This window comes from Podarcis vaucheri, assembly GCF_965113315.1.
Source record: "Podarcis vaucheri genome assembly, chromosome: 13".
NCBI lineage: Eukaryota > Metazoa > Chordata > Lepidosauria > Squamata > Lacertidae > Podarcis > Podarcis vaucheri.
In genome coordinates this window covers 54,210,695-54,235,769 of record NC_138751.1, presented here as the reverse complement: position 1 = coordinate 54,235,769, position 25,075 = coordinate 54,210,695, and the positions used below count along the sequence as shown (strand labels likewise).

Below are 25,075 nucleotides of genomic sequence, written 5' to 3'. Positions count from 1 at the left end.
GGGAGAAGAGCGCAGCATGGACATCCCCCCAAAAGACCCTCAGGAGGTGGGACCTGCTAGGCTGTTAGTCTGATTTGAGTTCCCCCCCTTTCTGGATTGGAGGTTCTTCGTAATTAAGACAAAACATAAATACGTGCCTGGCAAGCTTAACGTTTGATGTTAGTTATATCAAATTAATGGATCTTATTATTTAACTCAGACCTTCCTTTGCTGAAGAAACCTCTTTATCCCACAAAAGTGATCCAGTTAAGGGGGAATTTTGTTTTCCCAGTTAATAATGAAGTGAAGAGGTTTATGGGAAACTTTAGGGTTGGTAAGAGGACACTTAAAAATGAGCATTCCTCTCTTTCTTTTCTTCTTCCAGCTACCAGTTAAGGCGACGGTTTCTTCAGCTTTTTAGTGTCAAGCGGCTGTGCAAGGACAATGAAGAGAAGTGGCAACAAGAAACAGCTGCCTTTTGCATTGAGGTTGCTTGGAGGAAGCAGCTGAGCCAAACCCCTTTGAAATCAATTTCCTCCAGCAAAAGCCTCAAGTCCACGAACAAAAGCAACTCAGGTTTAAACTCTACACAGAAGCCATCCACCTTGAAGCAGATATACGGTAGGAAAGCATTTTCTTGGGTACTTATTTTGAGGAGTTAAGGATTGCATTTGCTTGTGTCATACTCTCCAATTAAAAATGTTGGAACATAATGCAACTCCAACATCATCAGAAATGGATATATTTGTCCTGCAGATGTACACTATCTGAATATATTTGAAACAGAGCTGGGAATCCACTGCCCACAGCTCACAGGAAACTCCTGCTCTTCACCCTGGCCATTTCCTGAGAAGTAATTAGGCTTAAAAAAAATACAAAGCCTCCATTGGTGCCAGTGGAAGCTTTTTAAAAACTAACTGGAGTTCAGGCTGTTGGGAGGTTTTTTTTGAGAAATTAACTCTTCCCTGCCTCACACACTGAGACCCCCAACAACATAAAAACCCAAGCATCATTTAAGCTGTTCTGTCTTCCTGTTCAGGTGGCATTCTCAGAGAGCATTGCAGCGGGTCTTAAGAGTAAGGGTGGCAACAAAAGGTTAAATGAGCATGCTAGCAGTTGTATTTACACTGTTCAGTTTTGTTATGTCCCCCTCTCTAAAGCTGAACAATAACTACAGTAGAACAAAGAGTGAAAAATGTAGAAACACAAGCACAAATGTTCACACTTGATTTGAAAACTTGTTCTTAAAGGGCGCTCTCAAGAGGGAAGAGTGTATCATCCAGTGAGACCTCCTTCTTCAAAATACAAGCTTTCTGAACTACAGATACTATCAGGTACCGCTTGTTGGCCTAAAAATCAAAATTGGTCGATAGCTGATGTATCCTTAATTAAATGTGATATATTTGGTTTAGAATCAGAATGGGCCAAACAACACCAGAAACAACTTCATTCCTTCGGTTTTATTGATCAGATCCATTCACTAGATTAGGGGGTGGACTTGCACTTAATTTATTTCTTGCTACAAAAGTGTGTAGATTTTGGATTAAACCAACAATCGGGAAACCTTCCTCAACAAAAGTTGGTCAGTTGATTATTTGGAATTGGGATGAACATTTAACAATATGCTGCAGATGGCTGCAAATTACAGTGGTATTGTTCCTTATTATTAAATTGTAGTGTAGGGTATTAATTCATTTTGATGATGCTGAAATGTTGATCTCCCTTCTAGTTTTCACCCTCCCAGTTAACTTGCTGTGACTGGAGGCCTTTGTAATCTCAGAAAGGTTCTTTGTTGTGCCCTCCTGAATATAGCTTGGGGAGTTATCAAGACTTTTCACCTGCCAACTTTCACACAGCCATCTATGCAGGACCTTAAAACTTCCTCAAATGTTAATTCAACTTGTGCTCCCCTCCCCAGTCTCCCCCGTGAGTTTTCCATACAGTCCAATTGTAGGCCTTGCAATTTCTCGATGCATTTGCTTTTTCATAACTTGGTGATGAGTAAGACAGTGATAGGGATTTTGCCCAGTCTGTTCAGAACAGTACTTTCATTCATCAGATGGTGACACAGGAAACTTTTGCCCTGTCTAAAGATGACGGTACGTTTTCCTTTAAGCATGAGGTTTTTCAAAGAAGTTCAGAACTGTCAGCAACCAGAGCTATATAGGGTGTATCTGACACGTTTCTAGAGCGAATTTGATTCTATTTGATGTTTGTCACAGAAGTGATCTAAAAGGTAAACCAACATTCCCTTTAAAAGTAAGGCATCTTGTTGAGAAGTGGAAGAATTCAGTTGGTGTGTAAGTGCCAAAGGCAGGGGATAGATAACAATAAAAATCCAGCTTAATTTTCTTTTAAACTTCTGCTAAGCTTGATTTGGAACATGCTTTCAAAGCCCAGACCTCGCACACTTAGTGCAAGAATCCTTAAAAGGTAACTCAAGGTTCATAAGAACGTAATAAAAATTACACATTTTTGTCCTTTAATAGGATATATGGCAACTTGGCTATACTTAGCTTTAAACATTGAAAAAATATGGTTGTGTTTGTTGCATTTCCAATAACTGTATGCAGCACTTCTTACTGGGCAAAGGAGTAATGACTCCTCAAGTGATAAAAAATTTCAAAGTGCAGTGTAACTAATAGTGGTAAACAGTACTATTTTTCTAGTAAAAAGGGGTGCTGGAACTCGCCATGAATGCCTCCCTTGTTCTCTTACAATGGCAATGGCACCACCTTAGAGGTGCTGGAACTGAGTTTCAGCCGGAAAAAAGCCCTAGTGGTAAATAAATGTTTTAAATAAAATTTTGCAAATGAGTATTATAATGGTAGTGTTTGAATTAGATAGGCTAACCTAAAGAGCAAGCAGAAATAAATGTAGGTTCCTCAAGAATGGTTTAATTGTTTTTGGTTGGATGAGGCAGCTTTAAGTAGCTCTGGTGCTCAATAAAAGTTTATTAATGAGAGAACTGTCGAGTATTTTCACTCCTCGTTGGCCAAACATACTAATTTGTAGTTGCTTTGCAGAAAATGGATTGCAGTACCTTTGCCTGCTGGAAAACAAAAGGAAATTTAGACCATTTTCATCCAGTATGAAACCTACAACAACAGTAAAAATGAAGCACACCAGATCAAGGCATGAAAGCAAGACTGACCTATAGCATAAGAGGAGAGCCTATCAATTATATATGGACATATTAAAAATTACCTTTAATAGTATTTTCATCATTGTATTCACATAACTGATCATAAACTGTTCCAGATTCTGAAAACTTCCACTCTCGAAAAACAATAAAATCCATTAAACTTTACATTATTGAAAACTTTCTGCTGACTGAGTGAACTAGCAACAACTAGAATGCTCCCACCGTCACCATATAAATAAAATGAAATAACACACAACCAATTTTCTCAAGGTTTGAGTAGAATTCCTTTTTTTAATCAGTAATATACAAGGCCCAAAAGGTTCACATCAGCCTGGCACCTGAAATCCTCAATGATTTGCTCCTTCCTTCCTTCCTTCCTTCCTTCCTTCCTTCCTTCCAAGAGAACCAACATTACTCTAGACACCTTGCTCAAAAGCAGTCACAAGTCAGCAGTTCCACGCTGACAGATGAAGTCATTATCTTTTGTCAAACCACTGCATTCGCCAAAATATCCAACAGGTTTTGCAGCTCTCTGCTAATTTGGACAACTCTGGCTTGAACTTTTGTGAACTATGAAGATGAGCAAGGATGGCAAAATCTCAGGTTAATAATAAAAAGGTAGTTAAGACAATCCTCAGTTTTATAAGAAAAATAATATGCAAAAGGATTTTTTTTTTTACTACATACATCAAGAATAATGTGTTACAAAACTTGCCTGGGGCGGGAGTTGGGAGGCCACCCAATGAAACTGGCATTTCTCCACAATCTCTTCATTCACTCTAGCCAACGTAGTGTTCACTCTCCTCCAGAAGCAGCTTTTAAAATGCCCTATATCCCTTAAGGGGTAGAGCAAGAACCTTCCTGCACAGTTCTGGCCTCTGCATTCGCAGCATCCCTGTGAAAGTTCCTCCCTGCACGCTTATGGGGCAGCTGCTATTTGCACTGGAAAGAAATCCCCCTTTGCACCAGCTCCAGACAAGGGATTTTCCTCAGGACCACAGCAGGAGGGAAGTGGAAGCTTCCCCTCCAGGCCTGCTGCAATTTCAGAAGTTGTCAGTCTTACCAGCAGACACTTTCCACCTTTGAAACGCAAAGACACGTTTTACATCATGTATAGTTTGGCCCTTAGTGATGGCAGCAAGCTGCTCAGAGCCGGCTGCTTTTGAATTTTTGGTACAAATACAGGAAAAGTAGCTTTTTACATGAAAAAGTCTTTTTAATGAAATGTAACTTCAATTTCCACAGAAAATTGACATTTTGCACTGAGACCCACAATCTAAATGCAGTCGTTTTCTTTAATATACTGTGTCAGCTGCGCCAGATCCTGGGGGATGTGTGGCTAAGTATATATTGTAATAGTAATGGAGGTCTGTCAGCCACTGGTCTTGAGCTTCGCCACTCTTCAATACCTAGAATCAGAAAACAGAGTTACTGCTTGGAATTTTTCAACATACCCTTGCTTCTGACTTTTAAAAATAAATAAATATAGTTTTATTGATTTCCTATATACTGTATAACAATTACAAAAAGAGAGAGAGGATACAAAAACAAAATCCCCCTTGCCTTCCGCTTGGACAGATCAATCGAGTTAAGTTTGCCAGAGTCCCAATCTGTGATTTTGGTAGTTGCCATTCTTCGGGACTATCAGTAAAGTACTTTATAAAAGGATGCCATATTTCAACAAAATCGTCTACATCTTTTGTATTATTCAATGCATGTAATCTTTGTTAATTTTTCTGATACAGCAACAGCCCATACATTCTGTTTCCAATGGGAGGTAAGGTAAAAGGGTAAAGAACCCCTGGATGGTTAAGTCCAGTCAAAGGTGACTATGGGGTGTGGCGCTCATTTTGCTTCATTTCGGCCTCAACTAGAGCCAGGGCTTTTTCGGCTGTGGCTCCAATCCGGTGGAACGCTCTGTCACAAGAGACTAGGGCCCTGCGGGACTTGACATCTTTCCGCAGGGCCTGCAAGACAGAGCTGTTCCACCAGGCCTTTGGTCAGGGCACAGCTTGACTCCCTCCTTTGGCAATCTCCACAGAACTTTAGCTCAATAGTTGCCAAAAATTTGATTTTAATTAATTTTTATAATTAAATGTTTTTAGAATCTTGTACTATTTTATTGTTGTTAGCTATTTTATTGTCTTCGGCTGGAGAGGGCGGGATATAAATAAAATTTATTATTATTATTATGACGTCAAGGGAGCTGGTGTTTGTCTGCAGAAAGCTTTCCAGGTCATGTGGCCGGCATGATTAAACCACTTCTGGCGCAGCGGGACACTATGATGAGTGCCAGAGCACATAGAAACACTATTTACCTTCCCGCCACCACAGTACCTATTTATCTACTTGCACTGGTGTGCTTTCAAACTGCTAGGATGGCAGAAGCTGGGACAGAGCAATGGGAGCTCACTCCGTAGTGGGGATTTGAACTGCCGATCTTCTGATCAGAAAGCCCAAGGGACTCAGTGGTTTAAACCACAGCGCCACCTGCATCCCTCCAATGGGAGATACACAGATGTTCTAATCCTTTCCAATTCTGTGCCTCTAGTAGGCATGCCACTACTAAAAGTAATTAGTTCTTTATAACAAAGGCCAGATTACCCTTCTCTAAAAATAGTTAACAATCCCAAACTTGGGGTGCATTCCACATGTTGACCCATAATAAAGCTTATTCCTGTAAACACCCTCTGCCAGAAGGGCTTTATGTGAAATGTGGTACCTATACTATTGCAGCCTCTCCAGCTCAATGGTGGGATAGTTTTGCGACTGACTTTCAAGTGTCTTCTGAATACATTTTTTAAGCCAAACAGCCTGTGCAGCCGCTTAACATTTCTTGATCAGCCAGTCATTTTAATGATTATTTTGAATAGTTTTTATGGTGTTTTATTGTACTTGTATACATTATTGTAAACTACCCTGAAATTCTATACTAGTTCTGTACAAGTTGGCAGTATATTTTTTTATAAATATCACAATTTCATTAGTTTAGATGCTTTTCATGAACTAGGGTTTGTTATGGAGAAAACAATATTGCCATATTTATTTTCTCAAACACAACTTGGAACTCCCATCTCTGAAAATATAAACACTGGGTACAACTTTTTATGCTTCTCTCATGAAGTAGGCAGGACAGGGAAGAGAGAGGATTACAGTTACGTAAGAATGTAAGAAGAGTCCTGCTGGATCAGGCCTTTCGCCCTTCTGGTCCATCATCCTGTTTCACAGCGGCTAACCAGATGCGTCTGGGAAACCAGCAGGCAAAATAGGAGCACAAGAGCAATACTTGCCCCTTCCATGGTTTCCAGCAACACAGTTAATTGGAATTACATAAATTGGGCTCTTTCCTGGTATGCTGTGAGGAATTATTTAGGCTAATCAGCAGTTGCATTTAGTAAATTAAAAGAAAATGCTTTTATAAAGCAACAATGTTTCCAAATTGTATCATTGTACTTGGACACTTCCCTAATTATCCCTTCAGGTGTTATAATGCAAACCGTGTTGAACGTACCAGGCTATGCTTATTAAAGGAGAAATAACATTCCACCACTTTTGGTTGCTATTGACCCAAAGCTAATGAGTTCATGGAGACGGGTTCACACACATATAGAAGTAACGACCAGCATCTGTTCATTCTAATAGTTCACTCCTTTTATTTTCCAACAGGATATATTGTATGTGGACACACTGAGCTTTGCAACATGGAAAGGGCTAACACTGGGATAGAATCCCCTTATAGAATCATAGAGTTGGAAGAGACCACAAGGGCCATCGAGTCCAACCCCCTGCCAAGCAGGAAACACCATCAGAGCACTCCTGACATATGGTTGTCAAGCCTCTGCTTAAAGACCTCCAAAATAGGAGACTCCACCACACTCCTTGGCAGCAAATTCCACTGTCAAACAGCTCTTACTGTCAGGAAGTTCTTCCTCATGTTTAGGTGGAATCTTCTTTCTTGTAGTTTGGATCCATTGCTCCGTGTCTGCTTCTCTGGAGCAGCAGAAAACAACCTTTCTCCCTCCTCTATGTGACATCCTTTTATATATTTGAACATGGCTATCATATCACCCCTTAACCTCCTCTTCGCCAGGCTAAACAGCCCAGCTCCCTTAGCCGTTCCTCATAAGGCATCGTTTCCAGGCCTTTGACCATTTTGGTTGCCCTCCTCTGGACACGTTCCAGTTTGTCAGTGTCCTTCTTGAACTGTGGTGCCCAGAACTGGACACAGTACTCCAGGTGAGGTCTGACCAGAGCAGAATACAGTGGCACTATTACTTCCCTTGATCTAGATGCTATACTCCTATTGATGCAGCCCAGAATTGCATTGGCTTTTTTAGCTGCCGCGTCACACTGTTGGCTCATGTCAAGTTTATGGTCAACCAAGACTCCGAGATCCTTTTCACATGTACTGCTCTCAAGCCAGGTGTCACCCATCTTGTATTTGTGCCTCTCATTTTTTTTGCCCAAGTGCAATACTTTACATTTCTCCCTGTTAAAATTCATCTTGTTTGTTTTGGCCCAGTTCTCTAATCTGTCAAGGTTGTTTTGAAGTGTCATCCTGTCCTCTGGGATGTTAGCCACCCCTCCCAGTTTGGTGTCATCTGCAAATTTGATCAGGATGCCCTTAAATGGGATTCTTGAGATATTGGGGAGGGGGGATGACCCTGCTTTTTAAAGAAAGTCCCCTTCAAAGCAGCAAGGACTATGAGCTGCATATGCACCCTGCTTGTATGCTGCAAGCAGACTTTGGCGGCACAGCCCTCACCCACTGCAACTGGGAGCTGGAAGGACAACTGCTTGCTTAGCCTAGGGGTCCAGTGGAAAAGGGAGATGCGACTGGAGAATGCACACGCCCCTCAGGTGTGCCTTTCTCAATCTCATCCCTGTTTCTCAACAGGGGGACTGCCCCTTTACAGTTTAAAGCAGCCTTCCCCCAACATGTTATCCAGGCATTTCGGAAACAATCCCCACCAACCCGAAGACAGCACTGATGGCCAGGAGAGGAAAGGAAAATTAGTCTTGGCTCTCAGAGGGCCCATTGCTCTTTGCTTGCTAATAGGAGCAGGTCTGCTTCAAGGTGTGTGCGTCAGGCCAAGGTAAGTTAAACAGGGGGTTGGACTTTGGCAGGGGGTTGGACTCGATGGCCCTTGTGGTCTCTTCCAACTCTATGATTCTATGAACCATCAGGGACGCTGAAAACTAGCCTGAGCAACTAGTGATTGGGCATGAGTGCCTACCGTGATATCTTTGACAATCTGTTTCACCAGAAGTTCATTGGTCACCATATGACTTCGTAGTTGTCCGTGTTGCATTAGCAAGCGGAGGAGCTGGGCAAGGACAGGCAATTCCTCCGGACAGACTCTGCTCACTTGAAGACTCTGCAACATCAGCCTCAATATGCGAGGCAAGGCGGTGAGCACGGAAATGCAGCAACTCCACAATGCGTCCCTGTAGAGGAAAAAGCACAGCCAGAGAGTCTATAAGGGAAACCAAGGGCACAGGAGTTATTTAAGCTCAAATTAACTTTCTCAGTCCACCTCTCTGAAGAACAAAAATGAGTACTGTAGACTATAGTTTCTAGGAAGAAAATGGCACAGAAAATGACAAAAACTGGTACACTAAAGTTACTTGCAAACCATTTCCACCAATTTGTCACCAGTTATAGTTAAAAAAATATTTTTAAAATAGTTATTAATATTTAACTACATAGAGTCAATTATATAGTCAACAGTGAATACATTGTGCAAGAAAGAACGGATTATCAAATTAAAACTGCCTGCTATCTAACATGCACACAGGAGCTGTGACCCAGTTCAAGATTCCAGCACTGCAAGTTACAGTAAGATTTCTACCGTTTGGACAAAGGGTAGTCAATCAAAGAAATCCCAATTGCAGAGGTAACATTCCTGTCTGATTTATCTCTCGCTTACTTTAAAATCAGTTTTGTTTTGTTTTTAAAAAGCACATTGTTTCAGAAGAGCTTACTAGGAATAACATTCTAGAGGGTTAGGTAAAGGTAAAGGGACCCCTGACCGTTAGGTCCAGTCGTGACCAACTCTGGGGTTGCGGCGCTCATCTTGCTTTATTGGCCGAGGGAGCCGGGGTACAGCTTCCGGGTCATGTGGCCAGCATGACTAAGCCGCTTCTGGTGAACCAGAGCAGCACATGGAAACGCTGTTTACCTTCCCGCTGGAGCGGTACCTATTTATCTACTTGCACTTTGACGTGCTTTCGAACTGCTAGGTTGGCAGGAGCTGGGACGGAGCAACGGGAGTTCACCCTGTCACGGGGATTCGAACCGCCGACCTTCTGATCGGCAAGTCCTAGGCTCTGTGGTTTAACCCACAGCGCCACCCATGTCCCTCTAGAGGATTAGAAGAGAATTAAAGCAACTAGTGTCTTAGAATGCTGATATTCAAAATCCAGCCTGCTTTTGGCTCCATGGGTCAGATCCTCACCAAGATCTATTCTCATGTGGCTTCCCACCTGTTGTCACAACAATCACTTTGAAGTGCCAGAGTTAGTATTTCACAGCGCTGCACACAGCCAATCCAGCAGGCTTTGGCTCTCCCGCGTATAAGCTCAAGGGCAGCAGAACCAAAGCTTACTTTCTGCAGGGGAACCCCTTTACACACCACAACTTGAAGTGCACTTTAAGGCTCCCATGTGTGCACCAGCAGCCACATCCCTACCTGCTCCACAGCGGACATATATAGCATCAGATGTGGGCAGGGGGCAGTGTTTGGGGGACATGGCCTTGCAGGCAAAATCTGGACTCCCGGTGGGCAAGCTATAGCACGCAAACCTGTCGTAAGGAGCCTGGAAAACTAAATAAGGCAACAGTCTAAATCCCAAAGATTTGTGTGATTGCTGGTGGTATACAGCTGACTTATTCCTCAATGTGGTGCAATGAAATGGAAGTCCATCCACCTTATAAAAAAACTTCCACAGGTACAGACTGATATTTTATTCCTCAAGTAAAACAATCAAATTTCATATGTATTTCTAAAGTGCTTTTTACAGATGCCAATATTTGAGAAGTCCTCAAATTAAAAGCTTACCTCTTCTGCAGGTGTTCTGTATCTTCTCTCTCTATCGTTAAGAGGAGATAAAGGAGACTGTAACACAAAGACGCTAGGAACTTTGCAAGGTTTTCATTAAGCAGGCACGCTTGATCCAAGAGCTTACTAATGGCACACAAAACAGATCCAGCAGCACTGTCAGGTATTACAGTCAACCCTGCCTAGGAGACAAAACAAATAAATTACCTTTCACACAGACACTCATTTCTGCCATAGCTGTGCTTGCGCCTGTGTCTAAGAACAATTCTAAAAATAACTTCATTTCCCCCTCAATCTGTTACATTTTACAACCTGCCCTTCCTTTCCTTTGAGGATTGAGCACATTAATCCCATGAATTGGCATCTTATTTATTTACCAACAGCCAAGCAAAACACCTTCCATACTACCTTGTACAGTGGGCTTAAGCTCACGTCACAGATTTAAAATACAGCGGAAGAATGTTACTATGTGGGTAGGATGAACAACGGTTTCTGCACACCTCCTGCATACTCTAGCCCAGGCATCCCCAAACTCAGCCCTCCCTCCAGCTGTTTTGGGACTACAATTCCCATCATCCCTGACCACTGGTCCTGTTAGCTAGGGATGATGGGAGCTGCAGTCCCAAAACCGCTGGAAGGCCCAGTTTGGGGATGCCTGCTCTAGCCTCTGTCCAGACAGACAAGAAATGTATTCTCAGGGTCCACGGACACATTGCAGCCAGGCCAAAGCATTTGAAGTGCACAGAAGGGCCAGAGAGGAGAGTGGCCTGGCAGCAGTTCCAATGGTCCCTCTAGGCAGATAGGCCTAAGAAAACCATGCTTGGGCAGAGGCTGAGAGGGTCCCCACTCATGGTCTGTGCCTTGGGAGTCAGCAGCAGAGGCATGACAAAGAAATCAGGACCTCAAGCTTCATGTCCATTCTGTTGCTATGGATTCATGGCAATGTTTTTCACAAAACACTTGTCTAGAGTGGCAGTCCTAATGAAGTGAAATATAGTTCATGAAGGGTTCTGTTATCATTGTCTTTCAGTTTGACTTTGGTAGATGGATTTAATTTTTTTTGTTGGGAGAAACTATGAAGTCTTAAAACTTGCTAACTTTAAATAATGAATGTCCTGGTTCACTTTTTCCTCTTCCCATTCCTTTTTCCTTTTGTGTTCCATTTTTTAGAATTTAAACCTGAGGTCAGGAACTGTCTTGTTTTTATTGATCTGTAATCCTTGCAGAGCCTTTTCAGCTGAAAAGTTGGGAGCCAATTAATGCTTAATTCTGGTGCAGCTCTGAAGAGCAGGTATCACCAACTATGTTGTCCCTAGGTCACCCTGCCAGAATGGGGCTGGGAGGTACTATAGCAAGTCATTCCTGGAACTGAGTCATTCCTGAAATGAAGGATCCAGCAGGTTACGATGGGAGACTGCTGCTCTGAACCATGGCCCCTAAACTTAGGGAGTGCTGCCATTAGTGAGTTTTGTCTTCCATGCTTTCTAACATCTACATGAAACTGTTGGGTGAGGTCATCCATAGATTTGGTCTGAAGCGTCAGGGGTTTCTAGTAATGCACTGAACGCCCTGAATCAATGTTTGGAGACAGTAAAGGGTGGGATGTGGACAAACAATCCAGTGAAAAGAAAAGCAGTCCACCTGGAAGCAGTTGTCTCAGAGACAGCTGTACGGCCTGCTCTGGGTGGGTTTGAACCACTTCTTAGGAATGCAGCTTTTATTGTTTTCTGTGACCCCGTGCTGCTCCTGATAGCAGAAGTGGTGAGGGTCAGGTTGCCTGCAATGCTAAACCCACCACTTCATCCTCGGATTCGAATTACACCTTCCCACATGTGACCTGCAACTTGCGAATGCATACTGAAGTGTCATGTGCCCAGGGTCTTGCTTTGAAGGCATTCATTTGTGGGTGTCTATAAATGAATTTTCACATCTAATTGCACACAGGTCATCTGCTGGAAAACCTCTCTTTCCGGGGTATCCAATAAATAACACCATAAGTTTGGCTCTTGCCCATGAAACAGAAGTTTTTCATGCATATTGCCACAGATGAGGGGGACTGATTCATACTTTTAGAGAAAACAAGTTATAGATAAATTGCTGATGTGCCAAAACTGTTACTTCTTATAAAACACAAGAGAAAGAAAATATTTAAACTAAGTGTGGCATACTTCTTGATTATTTCTGTAGGGAAGATTAAGGCAGTTAACAAATAGTTTACAGTTCACTGGAGTTAAATAATATTAGCTAACACAAAAAATATTATGTAAAAGTGACGGCAAATATTACATTGGTCAGTACAGAATTACCTGGTACTGTTCTATTTTCACTAGTAATTGATTCATTTTAAAGCCCTAAAATGCCCCCATTTATCTCGAGGATAATGTATTTGTACATATTCCTTCCTGTCCACTCATCAACATCTGAGGTGTTGCACCAGCCAGCTGGTGGGCATGAAGGGAAAGGCCTTTTTGTTGCTCTAGCAAAGCCCCTTCTCCCCAATGCCTCCATTACTGCTCATGGCCTGTGGCTGTTGCTGGTTTCTAATGATGGCCAACTGATAGTAAAAAAAATCCTTGTTGTCATTTGTTCCATTTTTATGACAGTTTGCTGTTGGTCATTTTGAATTTTCCATAAAGAAACATGGAATATAACATTTTTAAACACAGTATGAAGACTTTCATGATTGTGATGAAATGTTTCTGCAACCGCTTATGAACAGGAAAACTGCTATTATATACTGTTCACAGACTAAGACATGAATAGTGAGTATAACTGCAAGGCCAGAAATGAGCCTAGCAGGAACATCTGCACATACCAAACTCTTTTTATTGCCCACAGTTTCAATCACAAACAATAATTAAATAAAACCAACATAGAATATATTCAGAATTACCACCTACCAGGTATTTGCAAATGCCATTTTGTACAATATCTATGCATTGGCTTCTTGAAGGTATAGTAGACAGGCACTGGGTCACCACCTGTTACAACAGCAATAATATTAATGCCAATATTCACTGTACATCTACATCTTTGTTTCTACAAAGTCATAGTGGATACATGGTCAAAAGTGACACATTCCAGAATTCTAAAAGCTGCATTTAATCATTTCATATAGGTTAAACCAGGCATAGACAAACTCAGCCCTCCAGATGTTTTGGGACTACAACTCCTATCATCCCTGACCACTGGTCCTGTTAGCTAGGGATCATGGGAGTTGTAGTCCCAAAACATCTGGAGGGCCGAGTTTGCCTATGCCTGGGTTAAACCACTGACCCTTGGCCACTTACCATCTCTCAGCCTAACCTACTTCACAGGGTAGTTGTGAGGCTAAAAATGGCGAGGAGGCACAAACACTATGCCTTGAATGCCTCAGAAGAAAGGTGGGACGTAAAAGCAAAAGCAAACAAGGAAGTCAAGTCCTGCAGGGCTTCCATTTCCTGCTCTCACTACAAGACACTCAAATACGACAAACTGAATCAGACACACGGGTGCCTTTTTAACAACTAATGGTTTTAGAATCCTCCTCACCATCTGAAAGCACCACCAGTGACTCACAGAGAAAGCAAAGGGTTGCCTCTGTCACCCAGGAAGGGACATGTGGCTTGATTACTTCCCCTGTCCTCTTCCCCTTGTTGACTCCCTCCAGTTCAGTTCTGTGGCTGAGCTTGCGGCAGAAGAAGGCCCTCAACAGTACCAGGTTCAGACAGGGCAAGATAGCAGGGAAAGGAGGAAGGAACATCAACCTGGACAAAGAAATCTGTGTAGGCCTAACTGTATATTATCCAAGGTATGGTAGTGGATGCCATCACGCACCACACAAAAGCAACTAGAGCTCTGTTATTTGTTTGTTACGGACGCACAGGTTGCATGTACTCCTGGATGCAAACAGGGATTGCTTAAAATCAAAGAAAGTACCTGTTGCAGTACTAACCTCCTGAAGGCCACTTCAACCAAGGTATGCTTGTCTATTCTTTACCAGGAACACCTGGCAAATGTACCTGGCAGATCTCTGTGATGGAAGCATTAGTGGTGAAAGTGGGAGATGTAGCGGTTGGGACAGTGTGCAAAAGTATGTGCTGAGCTTCACAGATCAAAGCTATGCAAGCTTCAATCCATCTTGTCAGCTTGAACTGGGAGAAGAGCCAACGGGGCAGGATAGAGGAAACCATCAAGTCACATGTCCCTGCCTTGTGCAAATGGGAGACGAACAACCCATGAATGGATGCGTCACACAGGCAAAGGAAAGAAGAATTCCAACATGCCTTAAACGCTATATTTTGAAATGCTAACAGAACAGAGGTAAAGGATAACATCTTTTTCTGTTTTCTGAGGTCAGAACTCTAAAACATTTTGTGCACCGAACAGTGAGTGCTACAGTGAAAATTAAGTGACATAAATAGACAATTCCTTAGAAACCTTATCTTGCAATCTGGAAAGGCAACAAACCTGTAGACATGAAGCCTCGAGGGATAAAGCACTGACAACAGAAGGATCAAATTGCTCTCTGGCTACAGTCAATATTGAGACTACAGATCCAATGCTAATGAAGACTCCCTGCCTGTAATTGGAAAACAACCTTGCTCTCCACTCATAACCCAACTGCCATTTATGCTGACACTTAAAACATTTACTCATCTTACTACCTTCCCTCCGATTTAGAAAATCCCAAAAGAGTCCAGGCGTGTGCTCAAACAAATTATATGGACAATTAGTGCCCTGTGGTTCTTAAAAAATAGGTTGCAACTGTTGCCACAGCTCTTTTTTCCATATCCTTGAGTATCTACAAAGTGAATGAATATAACCATAAATTCTTCTGCTCATTCTCTTCAACTCAGCTCACTGAGCATCGATTGCAGGCTTCCCTAACCTGGTGCTTCCCAGATGTTTTGAACTCCAACCATCTCTAATTACTGGCCATGCTGATCAGAGTTGCAGTCCAAAACATCTGGATGCATCCGGTTGAGGAAGCCTGGTTTAACCCTATAAACCACCCCGGACTCTGTGATCACCCTCTGAGGCCCTTCTTCGAGCGTCTCCTCTATGAGAGGTCGGGAGGGTGGCAACGTAAGAAAGCCTTTTCTGCAGTGGCTTCCCGTTTGTGGAATCCTCTCCCCAGGAAGGTGTGTCTGGCGCCTTTATTATACATCTTTAGGTGCTAGACGAAAATGTTCCTCTTCATCCAGGCCTTGGGCAGATTAATATTCTATGGCCTTTTAAATGTGTTTGTGGGAGAGGGCATTATTGTTTTGCTGTGCTTTTATTCTAACTATTTATTTGTGCTTTTATCCTGTATTTTTATCTTGGGCGCCCTGAGATCTTAGGATGAAGGGCAGTATATAAATTTAATAAATAAATTTATTGGATTGGTTTGCAGGCAGAAGCCTCCAGGACAAGCATCGCTAGTGCTGGGTGCTTCTGTCTCTTCTCTAGCCATTGATTAGGGAAAGTTTTTGTATCAAAAGTGTTCATAATGCAGTTACAAGGTAAAAGCTGCTATGATAAAGTACCGTATTTTTCATTCTATAGGGCACACCGGCCCATAGGGCGCACCTACCGTATTTTTCGCACCATAGGACGCACCGGACAATAGGACGCACTTTGTTTTAGAGGGGGGAGAACAAGAAAAAAAATTTCTCCCCCTCTCTGCCCAGCGCCCCTTCAGTGAAGCGGCAGGAGGCGCTGCACAGAGAGGGGGAGAACTTTCCCCCTCTTGTTTTCCCGCTCTAAAACAAGGTGCCGTTTAAGGTGCGTTCAGGCGGCTACCTTGGAAGCCTGGAGAGCGAGAGGGGTCGGTGTGCACTGACCCCTCTCGCTCTCCAGGCTTCAGGTTCCTTTCGACCTGCTCTTTGGGGCTGGCGGGGGGAAGCCCACCACCAGCCCCAAAGAGCAGGTCAGGGAGCAGCGGAAAGGCGCAGCGGAGAGGCTCCTGCCATAGCCGCCCGTCACCTCTCCAGCCGGGAGAACGTGCGCGGGGCTAAAGAAGCACCCCGTGATGCGCAGCTATGGCAGGAGTCTCTATAGCTGCACGTCACCTCTGCAGCCGGGAGAGGGTCGCGGGGGGGGGCTGCTTTAGCCCCGCGCGCGCTCTCCCGGCTGGAGAGGTGACACGGGGCTGTAGAGGTTCCTGCTATAGCCGCACGTCACCTCTCCAGCCGGGAGAGGGTCGCGGGGCTATGGCGTCTTCGCTCCATAGGACACACACACATTTCCCCTTCATTTTTGAAGGGGGAAAAGTGCGTCCTATAGAGCGAAAAATACGGTAAGTCCAAGCAGCAATATAAACTCATTTTTTTACAAAAACTACTTCTAATATGCAATTGGCTTTCTCCACATTTTAGTTCACACCAAACAAAACACATTTTTGTGGGTTTTGAGCTCATTTTATCCACTCAAAAACTGGCCAATGAAGATTCCATCCCAAATGAAATGATCACACTATCATTTAATTATTTTTTTTAAAAAAAATATGGATATTGACAATTAAAACAGTAGGACCAGCGAAAGACTCACAACTCTCTTTGCCTAAAAGAACTCTCCTGGATATCCCAAATCACCCAGTAATAAAATTAAATGCCTGGCTAGTCTGGACTTGCTCAAATGAAGAATGCTGTAATGACAATATTTTTTAACGTAATCTGCCCCAAATGAGCCTGTCATCTTAAACAACATGGCCTTATATGCAACTTTTATATTTCCCCTTATATTAAACTTTCCCCCCAAATGTTATTCTTTGGGGTTCTAATCATTGACTCAAGAGTATCTTCCCTTCTGGACCTCATGTGCTTAGCCAAGCCACTGCTAAAAAGCATCTTCTGAAAGCTCAAAGCTCTGGTAACAATGCCCAGAGTATTTCAGATACACAGAGATAACTGTTCAGGGGATTGTGGATTGCTTGAAAACACAAATAACATCACATAAAAGCATTGCTATTTTTATTCTGAAAGAACATACAAAGTAAAATTTGCACCACGGTGTCTAAGGGATCCAGCCAGACACCATTACAATCTTCCTACAACTGGTTGGCAATGTCTCACGTGAGCAGTTCTAAAAACGCAAAGAACTGCTTGGTTTGAACCGAATATTTTTATTTACTTCTGTTTCCATAAATATCCTGCAGGCTCAATGGACTGATACAGCTTCAAGAAAGCTATATGTAACTTTGCTCCACACAAAGGTGCATCTTTGTGATAACTTACCACTGTAACTTCTTTTGCTATTACATATACTGACTGTGTCACTGTGCCCTGTCACTTTTATTTTCAGTCTTTATTCAGCAAAAATTTCAATAAAAATAATTTCTTACCAAATATCCCGCAGATCACGTACGTAAAGTGCATGAATCGCCTAAGCTTACATTCCAGGTGGCAAAGACTCCAAAATATGGATAGTTACACTGTAGTGTACCGTATTTTTCGCCCTATAGGACGCACTTTTTCCCCTCCAAGAATGAAGGGGAAATCGGGGTGCGTCCTATGGGGCGAATGCAGGCTTTCGCTGAAGCCTGAAGAGCAAGAGGGGTCGGTGCGCACCGACCCCTCTCGCTCTCCAGGCTTCAGCAAGCTATCCGCAAGCCTTGCAAGCCTGGCGGGAGTTCCCGCGGGCTCGCAAGGCTTGTGGGCAGCAGCCTGCAGCCCACAAGCTCGGGGGACAGCGGGGAGGCACAGCGCGCCTTCCCACTGCTCCCCGACCTGGTTTGGAGGCTGACGCTGGGAAGAAGCGCACTTCTCCCCAGCGCCAGCCCCACAAGCTTGGAGGACAGATATCCGCAATCCTGGGGAAACCAGCGGGACTTCCCGCCGGGCTCCCTAGGCTTGCGGATAGCAGCCTGTTCTGGGGGCTGGGGTCGGGGGAATTTTTTCCCCTTTATTTCCCCCCAAAAAAACTAGGTGCGTCCTATGGGCCGGTGCGTCCTATAGGGCGAAAAATACAGTGATCAACGCCTTAATGTGTTTGTAAAGTACACTTATTTTCATTTCCTACTTCAAAAAGGAAACATGAAATAGGCTGTTTTTCACCTTGCTCCTCAAACTGACCACAACAGCAAAGCGAAAGCAATGCTATCTTAACAGTGAGAAGATGGCAATGCCGGCAGTGCAAATTCAAGACAAGGCCCATTCATTCTCCATTCTGAATCCAATGCCAGCCTTCTAACCGAAGAGTCACCTCTAAGCACAATTCAACAGTCTGCACTTCTGCTCAGGAGGCAGGGCCAGAAGATGTGACAACGCTTCCTGGGGAACAGTCCAGCAAGATGGAACTCTCGCTCAGCTACTGGAAAACGACTGTGCCAAATCAAAACTAGGGTCCTATGAGTTTGAGCCCAGAATTAACAGGAGCATCAAGTGAATCCACCCTCAAGGACAGGAGGAGGAGGAGGAGTTTGGACTTGATATCCCGCCTTTCACTCCCTTTAAGGAGTCTCAAAGCGGCTAACAATCTCCTTTCCCTTCCTCCCCCACAACAAACACTCTGTGAGGTGAGTGGGGCTGAGAGACTTCAGAGAAGTGTGACTGGCCCAAGGTCACCCAGCAGCTGCATGTGGAGGAGCAGGGAATCGAACCTGGTTCACCAGATTATGAGTCCACCGCTCTTAACCACGCTGGCTCTCTTGCCGAGTTCCTAGGGGACACCAATGGCCAGCAAACCTTTCAATGCACCCTGATGTGCAGCCACCATATCTTGCAGAAAAAAGGAAAGACTCTAGCTGGGCGGTCTATGCCTGCTATTGAGGAACCACTTATTCTGAGGCTGATCTTAGGCTTTAGTGAGACTGTAATGGAACCACTAATATTCAGCTTTAGCCACTACACTGGGATCCTTTTTCTCTCACGAGCAACATAGTCAGGGAATAATGTATAGATTTTTTTACTCCCTACAGAACATTTACCACCAATACTGAGCCTACAGGCATGCCGGCCTAGGATATTTTAACTCTGAATTCTCCGTGTGGACAGTCTTACCTCTGTCATTGCCCAGTGATATGAAAACTGATCCAGATCTGTCAAGTAGATCTGGACCGGGGAGAGCTGTGTTTGGCTTATGTGTGGCCTCCCTCTGATGCTCTGCAGGTTAGTCAGCTCTTCTCGGGAGAAGCCTGGAAAAAGGTGACAGAGAAGCCCATTAGGAGCAGACCCCAGAGGGAATTACCATTCTGCTATTTTCCATCTATAATAAAAAAAATACTGGTTAACAACTCATTAAAAAGATTCTATCCCACAGTTCATATTTGTGAAGTATAAAGGGAAATATACAAGACCTGCGGTCAAAATCAGAATGATATTTAAACATGCAAACAAACAAATCTTCAAACAGGAAAGTATGCTAGCAGTATTACACCCTGGACACGATCCAAGTTAAGCACTTACAATCTCCATTAGTTTCCATGAGACAGCATTAAGTATGTGCTTACAGTCGCATAGATTTCCATGGGATAATTCAGTAAATAATTAGCTTTAGTCAATCCTTAGAATGACTAGGATAACTACTGCTTAAGTTCCTGCTGGTAGCTTGTGCCAGACAAGCAGAATTGTTCTTCCACATCCCACTTCTTGAGCAGCTGAGCTTCCCATGCTTTGAAGCATTCGTTTCAAAAGCAGTTCATCATTTGGTTACTGCTTAGGAAGAGCTTTGTAGGGTTTATGGGACGAGTTTCATGTGTCTTTGGATCCCACCCCATACATCTGAGGGCCTGGGTGTTATTAAAAGCTAGGGGAAATGACTTAACTGAGCCAACTATTCATTACTAATGCTCAGTTTTAATGACTCACTCTCACGTTTTGCCATTTTAAAGACAAGTCTGGTCTCACTATGCAACTCTGTGAGTCCTAACCACAACTAATCAGAAGAAAACCCTACTGAATTCAACAGGGCGATTACTACTAGGTGAGTGGATTCACAACCAGACTTCTTAACAATCGGGTTTTAATAGTGAATTAAGCTGAAATTAGAAACAATACTAGTGGTAAAGGTACCCCTGCCCGTACGGGCCAGTCGTGTCCGACTCTAGGGTTGTGCACCCATCTCACTCTAGAGGCCGGGGGCCAGCGCTGTCCGGAGACACTTCCGGGTCACGTGGCCAGCGTGACGAAGCTGCTCTGGCGAGCCAGCACCAGCGCAGCACACTGAAACGCCATTTACCTTCCCGCTATAAAGTGGTACCTATTTATCTACTTGCACTTAGGGGTGCTTTCGAACTGCTAGGTGGGCAGGAGCAGGGACCGAAAGACGGGAGCTCACCCCACCGCAGGGATTCGAACCACCGACCATGCGATCGGCAGGCCCTAGGCGCTGAGGTTTTACCCACAGCGCCACCCGCGTCCCTTAATACTAGTGGCAGACAAACATAAACCTTCAAACAGATCTGATGCTAACCGCTATCAGTGGTTTAGGGGTTTTTTTTAAGTGTTTCGTATTTGAAGCTTTATATAAAAAGATTGTGATTGTGTTGTGGCTGCACATTAATATTTGTATTGTAGATTATGAAGGTCTGAAGCAAGCCAGGGAACAGTGTGATTAAGAGGAAGATATTAATAATATTGGCATACAAGGGCGTGAGAATTACTTGGGCAGTACAGGATTTTGGACACACAAGAAAGAGAATGAAGGACTGATGAGGCTGTTTGGTTGCAAGGAAAGTTTAAGAATGGAGGGGATGCTGGAAACAAAAATAATTTTACTATGACATTCTGGTCCTCTGTCTCCATAATCCAGCCAGCTTTTATACATCTGCAAGACAGGTGTACAGAACCATACTGGTGGCAGTTATTTGGGAAGTTCTGGAATACTGCTGAGCTTAGTTATAGTTTTAGAATACTGCTAGAATACTGCTGAAACAGTGGACTCACCACTATTTCAAAAACAGAAACTTTACTGGGAGGTAATTGGGAGAACAGAGCAAAAGGATACCCGCCTGGTCTTGTGGAAATAAAACATCTCAAAAGGTCTTAAAACAGAAAACAATGCCAGACAGCTCCAGTGGTGCCCGCAGAGAAACTCCCCAGTGAAAAAATGACGGCAACTGAAATCTGACAGCAGGTAGGTGAATTAGCAGTCACAGGGTGCTTGATCACTCCTAATAATCGCTTCTTAAATTCTCGCTTTTATGTTGATGATTAGCCATTGTTTGTACAAGGCATTACAGGATGTTTGCCTTCAATCTACTTAACACAGCATTTTTCCTAAATGAAATTCAACAAAATTATGCTGAAATTAAAAAAAAATTTAAATTCACAGATTACCTGTAAGAGTTGAAAACAAGAAGCTGAAGTAATCCAGATCAGTCACTGAGTTGCCTTGCACTGGGTACTTCCATCCCACAAAAGAGGATCTATTTAATTTTTTTAAAAAGGAAGGGTTATTAGGATACATGAAAATTCAAGTCCAAACGAGATGTGATGGTAGGGGAGGGGTAGAGCTGTTCCACACATGCCCGTCATCTCACAGCCCTTTTCCCTCAGCCAACCGCTAAATATCCAAAATATGCCTGGCTCAGGTGGTGGAACACTGCAGAGATAAGCAGGAAAGCAGGTCTTGTAACTTTTTTCAGGTGTTTACTAGGGTTTGTTTTCTACAAAATGAAAGTAAAAATCTAAGTTGGAAAGAATGCAAAAAGTGAGCAAGGGATATTTATATGAATACAATGTTTTCAAAGCATCCAACCCATTCTTAATAACCTCATATTGTAAAAGTGTTTTTGAAGAATAAATAAGGGTTAATGATAGTTATATGCATTCTTGAATGAAACGTGAACATGAGCTTTCGTTATATGATTGTGAACCTGCCAAATGGGGAGAAAAAGATGAAATCAAGTTGGCAGTCATTCAAAAGTTTCTTTAAAAGTCAGGAGGGTAAATGAGCTCAAAATATTTTTCTAAATTATACTAAATCTATAACACAGTATATGGACTCTTCTTGATCAAGAAGGAACTAAAGGGTATGCCAAAACCAGCATCTAAAGAGAAAACTATGAAAATACACAGGTCCCACTATTTAACACTCGTTCTGCAAAAATCCACTTATTCAAACACGAGGCATTGGTACCCAAACTTTGCTATACACACAGCAGGATCAAATATTCAAAGAGTAGGACAATTGTGCAGTACTAAAAACAAATAGACAGCCTTACTTTTGTGTGTTTTGCTGGTCTGTGGCAGTCATTTTACCAGAAACCAAGGTGGGGCCAAAATTCCATGGCCAAGACCGCATTAGAAATTTCCCCATAGAAATCAATGGAAACTGTTGACTGGTTATGTGAACGCTTGCCTAACAAACAATTTCCTAAGAACGCAGGAAATGTGTTTAGATAGCAAGACCTGCATGCAAAATGTTGCCAAGAGTCCACCGGCTCATCTCAAGGAACTGCAGATTGTGTCTGAAGACAATATTTAATAAAGGTGGCATTAAACCACAGAGCCTAGGCCTTGCCGATCAGAAGGTTGGCGGTTCGAATCCCCACGACGGGGTGAGCTCCCGTTGCTCGGTCCCTGCTCCTGCCAACCTAGCAGTTAGAAAGCACGAAGTGCAAGTAGATAAATAGGTACTGCTCTGGTGGGGAGGTAAATGATGTTTTCGTGCGCTGCTCTGGTTCGCCAGAAGCAGCTTAGTCATGCTGGCCACATGACCCGGAAGCTGTACGCCGGCTCCCTTGGCCAATAAAGCGAGATGAGCGCCACAACCCCAGATTCGTCCGTGACTGGATCTAATGGTCAGGGGTCCCTTTACCTTTACCTTTACGCCACCAACTGCTTGCTAATACTTGCTAACAACAACATGCTCAACCACAGCTGCATTTAGACATTGGCTAATCTGTTCTGCTTTCAACTAGTTTCTTCTGATGAAGCAAAATCATGAATTTTATCCGACAGCTAGTTAAAACCTCATCCATGACCCCTTATAAAGCTAATAATCACATTCAGCAATCTGATTATGACTTCAAAATCATCCTAAAAGGTGTCACTTCTTAATCTACAATAGAGATTATATCAATGTCAGTGAAATACTGTTTCATTAACTATGAGCTGCAATGTATCATGTTTGTGCTGCAATGCTATGTAAATATGTGGTGTGTCAAATGTTCAGATTACCTGCATAAAGATAAAATACAAACTTTCCCACAGATCTCCTCACCAACTGCTTGGATCCACTTGACTAAATTATCAAGATTATAATTTTGACACTTACACTGCCAAAACTTAATTCTAAACAAATATTTTGTACATAGCAATGTAAAAAAACCCCAATGGCAATAGCAGCTATGCAGTAGAAGAATCTATTATTCTATTTCAAATTGCTTAAAAAGCATGAAAAATATGAAGGGTGAGGTTTAGAATACGAGTAATATACATCTCCGTTCAACCAGTCTGTTTACACAGAAGACACACAGTGCCATCTAGTGACAATGTTAACCTCCATCTCCTGGAAAGATGTGCCTGAATATACTATTCCCTTGTTAATTATGCGGTTTTAAATGTGCATTTTATATTTTACTTCCTTCAGTAATGTTTTCTTCTGAAATGTTTAAGATTTTGTTGTTGTTAACTTTGCTGCGTTAAATAGGCAGTATGTAGCTGACCTCCTTTGTAATGCTTTGAAATCTTCAAGATAATATTTTACTTTCCTGTTAATTATGTTGCTTCGAATGTATAATTTACATTTGACTTTATTCAGTAATGGTTTCTTCTGGATTGTTGTATTCGATATTTTAATGGGTTGTAAGTCACTTTTGTGATTTTTTCCTAAACATTTAAAGAGGTCTAGAAATGAAATGAAATGAAATGAACAACAACAACAATAGTAGCAGCTCCCGTAGAACCAACCCCTGCTGAAAACAGGGGCTGCATCTGGTGGCCAATTTAAGCAGTGGCGAATGCAAGCCCTGCAAATTAGGATCAATGGGGAGCACACAGCTTGAAGCAGCCCCTCCCCACTGTGCCCAATGCCAGCCCTGCTGCTTTCCAGCGGGTGCAGATTCACCTGATGTCACAGGTTGATGAACTGCCCAAAATGGCCTGTGGAAGAATGACCAACGTTGGATCAGATTTGCTGGATGAAAGTCGTTCTTCCCCTTGAGTATATATAGCTTAGACAGGGGTCAGCAATTTTTTTTCAGCAGGGGGCTGGCTCACTGTCCCTCAGAGCTTGTGGGGGGCCGGACCATATTTTGAAATAATAATAATGAACGAATTCCTGTGCCCCACAAATAACCCAGAGATGCATTTTAAATAAAAGCACATGTTCTACCCATGTAAAAACATGCTGATTTCTGGACAGTCCGCAGGCCGGATTGAGAAGGCAATTGGGCCGGATCCGGCCCCCAGGCCTTAGTTTGCCTACCCATGGCTTAGAATACCAGTAGCAGCAATTTTACTTCCTTTGTGTGAAGAGCCAGTGAACTTTGCATTTCCATCTTTGAAAACATCATTATTTCACCAAACAGAATGAGGGCCAAATAAAAATACCACTTTTTATTATGTTTTATGAGGAACAGTGTGACAATTCTTTCTTCCAAACATGTCTTTAATTAACGGCTATTTTATTCCTACAATATATTTGTAAAAGAAAAATAACCAGATGTTCCAGAGGAATGTACTGACCCAAGATCGTTAAGGTGCTTTTGTTGTTTTCTACCTGGGAGAGGTCAGCGCTGTGAACAGAAATGAATCTGCAAGGAGGTTTTTAGGCCACTTCTTCTGTAACATTCAAATAAAGTCCCAGGGTATACAGTCATACATCGGGTTGAATGCGCTTCGGGTTGAGCACATTCGAGTTGTGCTCCGCGGCAACTGGGAAGTAATGGAGCGCGTTACTTCCAGGTTTCGCCTCTTGCGCATGCGCAGACGCTCAAAATGACGTAACGCACATGCGCAGAAGCGGAGAAAAGCAACGCGCG

General features: G+C 43.0%; 2 protein-coding genes across 6 annotated transcripts in view; one reads left to right on the top strand and one right to left on the bottom strand.

The window, feature by feature from the left end:
• INVS (inversin) overlaps positions 1–3,301 on the top strand; it is a gene marked incomplete at its 5' end in the record, with an annotated part of 62,530 nt that extends 59,229 nt beyond the window's left edge. For both annotated transcript variants that reach the window (XM_082194730.1, XM_082194729.1), the window contains 3 exons: positions 365–600; positions 1,230–1,313; positions 3,006–3,301. In XM_082194730.1, the coding sequence (XP_082050856.1) occupies positions 365–600; positions 1,230–1,313; positions 3,006–3,139 (454 nt within the window). In that variant the 3' untranslated portion in view covers positions 3,140–3,301. The remainder of the gene's footprint in view (positions 1–364; positions 601–1,229; positions 1,314–3,005) is intronic.
• Positions 3,302–4,319: 1,018 nt separating this feature from the next.
• TEX10 (testis expressed 10) overlaps positions 4,320–25,075 on the bottom strand; it is a 39,561-nt gene continuing 18,805 nt past the window's right edge. For 3 of the 4 annotated variants that reach the window (XM_082194771.1, XM_082194769.1, XM_082194768.1), the window contains exons 10-15: positions 21,426–21,514; positions 19,149–19,282; positions 13,086–13,166; positions 10,186–10,367; positions 8,362–8,572; positions 4,320–4,533 (exon numbers count right to left, since the gene is read on the bottom strand). In XM_082194771.1, coding sequence (XP_082050897.1) covers positions 4,420–4,533; positions 8,362–8,572; positions 10,186–10,367; positions 13,086–13,166; positions 19,149–19,282; positions 21,426–21,514 — 811 coding nt within the window. In that variant the 3' untranslated portion in view covers positions 4,320–4,419. Of the gene's footprint in view, positions 4,534–8,361; positions 8,573–10,185; positions 10,368–13,085; positions 13,167–19,148; positions 19,283–21,425; positions 21,515–25,075 lie in introns of those variants that run through there. The other variant, XM_082194770.1, reaches the window with a different exon arrangement.